We start from the raw sequence: 5,290 nt of genomic DNA, 5'->3' as shown, positions 1-5,290 counted from the left end.
GCCATGAGCTCATCTTAGTGAGCAAAGACCGCTGCATTTGTGTGGTTGGTTCACTTTATGGACTGACCGCTTCGGGGACGTCAGCCCCTTTGGATGCTGAGTGCCTTTACCCCAAATTGCAGACGACCCTGTGTTTGTCCGAGGCTCCTTTTGTGCCCGTCACGTGGCTCCCAGCACGGGAGGCCTCTTGGGAGGTGGAAGGAAATTGATTTGCACTTTGCAGGGCTCTCGTGTCTGCTCATTCCCAGGCCAGGTTGGATTCGGTGCAGAACGAGGCTTCCGGGCAACGGGGGCCGTCAGCGGCAGCCAGGATCCCCTGTGCGGCACGCTGGTGGCTGCCCAGGTGCAGCTGGTAGGACCCTTGTCTCTTCTGGGCCTGTGTCCAGACCCTGAGCCGAGGACGGACGGTCTCTCTTCCAGGCTGGAGAGGTGTGACGTGAACGTGGTGGAGCTGCTGAGACAGAGCTCTGGATGGGTGTTTGAGAACCCCTGTAAGGCGACGGCCTCCACGGTTTCATGCGGGGCATGTGGCGCGGGGCGGTGGGGGATGGGCTGGCTTTCCGGGCCCTCCCCAGTGGGTTCCGCCACCAGCAGCCTGGGCTGGCATCCCCTGCCGCCTGGCCAATGCTTTGGGTTGGGGAGCGGGCCCATCCCCGAGACTTCCACTAGAAAGTGAAAGGACGCATTTTGTAAGAGGTTGGAAGACAGAGGGCTCACCCTGGCGTGCCCCGCAGTGACCCCGGGCCTCCGTCTGGGGTGGTGCCCACGAGGGGACATGATCGGTGGAGTATCCCCCTGTCATGAGCTGGGACAGGCACTCGCCGGCCATCCGTCCCTGAGGCCCTCTGTGTGCTGGCTCTGGGGACCAGGGGACAATGCCCAGGAGCGCTCAGCTTCCCGGGGGAGCCTCTCGTGAGGTCTGACGCTCCCCCCTGGGGGCGCACGTATTTCCTAGCCCTGGGAGTGTTGGACTACCGCGTGCTGGGCACCAACTTCAGGGACTACGCCATTGTGTTCACGCAGCTGGAGTTCAAGGACGAGGCGTTCAACACCGTGGAGCTGTACAGTAAGTGGTGGACACCACGGGCCGGCCCCACGAACTCCCTGCCACGGGCGGCCACGCTGGGCAACCTCCCGCTGACTGTGCTGAGCCCCGTGCCCCCAGGGTCCCAGAGCAGCATCCCTGCCCTTCAGCCCCCTGCAGGAGGGGTGGCTGGGGCACAGGGCACACGTGGTGAGGGCTCCCCTCCCGCCCCACAGGCCGGACGGAGCTGGCCAGCCAGGAGGCCCTTCGCCTCTTTGCTAGGTGGAGCAAGGGCCTGGGCTTCCTGTCTCAGCAGCAGGCCACGCTGCTGCCGGACCGTGAGTGTCACCCGATGCCCACGGGCCCCTGGCTGACTTCTGCGGGTCGGGGTTGCTCTGGGCCTCAGGGAGTCAGGCAGGGTGGGGGTGGGGAGCTCTATACAGAGTCACCTGCTCCTGCCCAAAGCCAGGCCTGCAGGGCCGGCCCTGTCTCGGGCGAGGCCGTGGGCAGAGCGGGGTGGCCGCGGTGTGTCCTGGTGCCCACCCTCACAAGTCCTCTTCTCCCCCAGTCACCTGTGCGCACAAGGCTTTCCAGGTAAGCTGCCTTCCTGAGCATCACCCCAGATCCTACACCCCAGAGCTCTGCCCCGAGAAGGCCCGGGGACCAGGACAGGGCAGACAACCCTCGAGGTGAATCTGGGGTCCTGCAACGCTCTTCTTGGGTTTCAGTGAATGCATCGACCTCCAGGTGGGACTGTGCCCGCCGAGTCCTGTGAGGCTGGCCAGGCGCTGGCCTCCTTGCTCAGCCGCCTGGGAGCTTGGTGTGGGGCGGGCTGCTCTCAGGACTCACGGCAGTTCCAAATAAAACGATCCCACAAGGCCCTACAGATGCCTCTCACCTGTGTGCCGAGGGCGGACGGCAATGTCAGACGGGCCGCTGCCCTCTCGGGGCTCCGGTCGGTGCAGGGGGAGGAGGTGGGCGTGGGGCTTACCGAGGGCTGGGCCATACAGCCCAGAACCAGCTCTGGGTGGGGGGCACGTGGACCTGGGTCTTGGCTCCTGAGTGGGGGCTGGGCTGGGGGCAGCTGCTCCGCAAGCAGAGGTCACCACAGTCCCTGGGCTGGAGGGAGGACTGTCGGTCTGAGTTAGAGCAGACCCTCGGGGGTCTGGACAGGTGCGGGCTGACGCAGTGGGCGTGGGTGCCCACCAGGGTGCGCGGCTGGGGTGCCACAGTGTCCAGGGCACAAGAATGTGGCTTTCCCAGGCCTGGGGCTTTGGGGCCAGGGCAGGGGGCAGGATTCCAGAGGGCCCGAGCCTGTGGCTCCTCCTGTGGTCTGGTGGGGCCGCGCCTGACGTCGTGGCGGAAGCTGGGCTGGGGGCTGCCCATCACTCACGGAGAGGGGCGGTGCGTGCAGGGTAGGGGTAGGCACGCTCACACACATCCAGCAGCCCTGTCCATCAGCTCCTGCTCGGGACGGAGAGCTCTGCTGTCACGCTGGTGCCCTCTGTGCCCCATCGTCACTGTGGTCCTGCTTCTCACGTGCAAATATCTCTATGAAGTGACTCACAGGGACGCGTCCCGGCTGCTTGCCCCTCTTCCGCGGGGGCTAGGATGGGAGGCCCAGGGGTCTCACAGGGGAACTCGATGGCCTTCAAATTCAGGCAGCACCCGCCAGGCCGAGCCCCTGGGCCGCCCGCCTGGGTCCCAAAGCCCCTCTCCCCCCACACTGACCCACCCCAGGCTGGCTCAAGGCTCCGGGTTGGCTGGACGCCCACGGCAGGGTCAGGTGGGTGGGGAGACTTAAACTCAGTGCCCTGGTGGCCGAGGAAGGAGGGTGACAATGGGACCAGGGAGGCCGACGTGTGTGCTGGTCTTGGCGCTTATGCCGGCTACGGGGTCGCGGCCGCAGGAACAGCTACCCAGGGAGTCCCACAGCCTCAACTGGAACAAGGTGAGCCACACACCTGCGGTCCCCAAGCCTGACAGCCAGGCCGACCGGGGCCAGGGATGCAGTGTGTGGTGGCTGGAACATCACTCCCTGAAAATCTCCAAAGGGCCATCCTGGAACAGGGGGCAGTGCGGCGAGGGCGGAAGGAGTTTCAGGCCCTGGCCTCTCCCTGAGGAGCTGGTGGCCACGCAAGAGGGGAGAGGGCTAAGGGCTCCAGGCAGGTGCAGCCTCAGGGCAACGGGGATGCTAGGTGGGCAGAGGCCGAATGAGCAGAGCGTGTTCCAGAACAACCAGATGGCTGGCAGGTGGAAGCTTCTAGCGGGCGTGGCCGTGGGCACTGACGGCCCGGGAATGTGGGTTTGTGGCAGGAAGTCAGAGGGATGGGGGCGAGGGCCGAGCTGGAAGGAAGGGGGAGGCCTTGCACAGGAAGGGAATTCCAGCACACGGTAACAACGGCCAAGCACTCGGGGCCCCAGTCTGCCTGGCCCCTGCCCGCCAAGGCCCAGACGGGCAGCCGGGGCCCTGTGCAGGGGCTCTGCCGGCCTGTTGGTGCTGGACTCGGCCCGGGCCTCGGGCCAGTGTCAGTGTCCGGTGGGTTCCTGGGGGCCCGGCTGGGAGCCTGGCACGGGCAGCTACGCCAGCCTGCTCTCCCCAGTTTTCAGGGTTCTGGTACATTCTGGCTGTCGCCTCTGAGGGCCAGAGATTCTTGCCAGGCAGAGACAGGAGGAAGCTGGGGGCACTGATGGTGGAGGTCCACAAAGCGGGCCAGCTGAAGGTGGTCCTTGCCTTCAGCCAGTGAGTGGACCGGGGTGGGGCCCCATCACACTCTTCACGGAGCCCTGACCACAAACAGCCCAGACATCTCCCCGTCAAGAGGGGAAAGGGAGCCGGGGGCGGGGGGAGCCAGACCCACGATCACCTGACATCTAACAGACCATCTCTGCGTCCCCGAAACCCTTCCTGCCCCTAAAATTCAAGGCCTGGTTTTGGGAGAGGCCACCACGTACACGGGAGCACTCGGCAGAGTGTGGGTGTTCTGAGGGTTTCCCCTAAGCTGGGGGACTGGCCCTGCTGCAAACTGGAAAATTCCAGGAAACCAGACCCAACAAAGGGCTCCCGCCTTGCCCCCTCCCCAGGTCACAGGGGTGCCAGTCACACACGTTAATTCTGCGGAAAGGTAGGAAAAAGGTGATATTCAGGAATACTTGTGCGTATGAAGGCCCGGGGCCTGGAGAGAAAGACCTGGGGGTGGGCGTGTCCCCGGCTTCACGGCCACAGGCCCGGGAGAGGCCGCTCCTGTGTCCCAGGGCTGGGTGGATGGGATGGACAGCGGCCCACGGGGCGGGCAGGCAGGCCACGGTCGCAGAGCCCACACGGATGCAAGTGCCCGCAGCCTAGGCCTGGAAGGTGGTTGGGTGTGTGGGAGGGACTCCTGACCCTTCCCAGTTGCCCTGCTGTGCAGGCCTGATCGGCGGCCCCACGCTTCTCTTCCGGTCAGTGAAGGGGGTAGAGGGCTTCCACGTGCTGTCCACTGACCACAGCTACGGCGTGGTCTACGTGCGCCTGGGCTGGGCTGGCCGGACCTCTAAGACCCTGCTGCTCCTCAGTGAGTCCAGCGGCAACATCTGGGGAGGGGGCGTGCGGGGTGCAGGTCAGGTGGGGGACGGAGGGGCGACAAGCTCAGAGGGGAAGGTATGGAGGCCGCTGCCTCAGCTCGGGCTCCCTGACAGAGCGCCACAGACCGCACCGCACGGGCGCCCGCGATGGACATTGATTCTCACGGCTCAGCGCGCCGACCTGGCGAGTTCTGGGGAGGTCCCCATTCCTGGTTTGCAGATGTCCACCTTCTCACTATGTCAGGTGTCGGGGAGAGGGCCCTGGTGTCTTCCTCTTCTTATACGGGCACTGACCCCATCATGAGCACCCAGCTAACCCCACACACCTCCCAAGGCCCCAGGACCTCACACCATCCCTCTGGGGCTCTGATGGATGAATTTGGGGGGACACGAACACACATCCGTTCCTGTCACGGCCCTTGCGCTGCGGGCTGGCAGGAAGTGGGAGGTAGGAGGTCAGGGCTGGGACACACACAGCAAAGGGGTAGCGAGGTGGGCGGGCGGAGCGTGGCCCCCGGACGGGGGGACCGGGTGGGCGGGTCTCTGGTGTGGCTGCCACGGGGCTGAGTGGGGACGGCCAGTGCACGGGCGGAGCCCAGAGGGCAACAGGCCCGGAGTGGGACTGACCCTCTGCATGGAGGCAGGGGACCCCCCAGGCTGAGGGCAGGATCGGGGGAGCAGGGGGAGGTGGTGAAGGGAGGG

The 5,290-nt window shown here is 65.7% G+C and overlaps 2 protein-coding genes across 2 annotated transcripts in view; both read left to right on the top strand.

The window, feature by feature from the left end:
* Window positions 1–101: 101 nt before the first annotated feature.
* On the top strand, window positions 102–1,990 carry LOC112818382 (epididymal-specific lipocalin-6-like; the record flags this gene model as incomplete). The annotated part of the gene is made up of 5 exons (XM_025865501.2): window positions 102–491; window positions 956–1,066; window positions 1,261–1,362; window positions 1,593–1,618; window positions 1,753–1,990. Coding segments are annotated over 5 exons (632 nt in total), but the record flags the coding sequence as incomplete, so codon positions are not given.
* Window positions 1,991–2,430: 440 nt separating this feature from the next.
* Window positions 2,431–5,290, top strand: part of LOC112818171 (epididymal-specific lipocalin-10-like) — a 3,468-nt gene continuing 608 nt past the window's right edge. Inside the window, exons 1-4 of the mRNA XM_073890704.1 lie at window positions 2,431–2,975; window positions 3,628–3,767; window positions 4,109–4,179; window positions 4,471–4,578. Coding sequence (XP_073746805.1) covers window positions 2,865–2,975; window positions 3,628–3,767; window positions 4,109–4,179; window positions 4,471–4,578 — 430 coding nt within the window. The 5' untranslated portion in view covers window positions 2,431–2,864. The remainder of the gene's footprint in view (window positions 2,976–3,627; window positions 3,768–4,108; window positions 4,180–4,470; window positions 4,579–5,290) is intronic.

Source organism: Callorhinus ursinus, unplaced genomic scaffold (genome assembly GCF_003265705.2).
Source record: "Callorhinus ursinus isolate GAN/ISIS: 27379988/994484 unplaced genomic scaffold, GSC_fseal_2.0 scaffold2389, whole genome shotgun sequence".
NCBI classification, from domain to species: Eukaryota; Metazoa; Chordata; class Mammalia; order Carnivora; family Otariidae; genus Callorhinus; species Callorhinus ursinus.
This window is presented reverse-complemented; position numbering and strand designations above follow the sequence as displayed.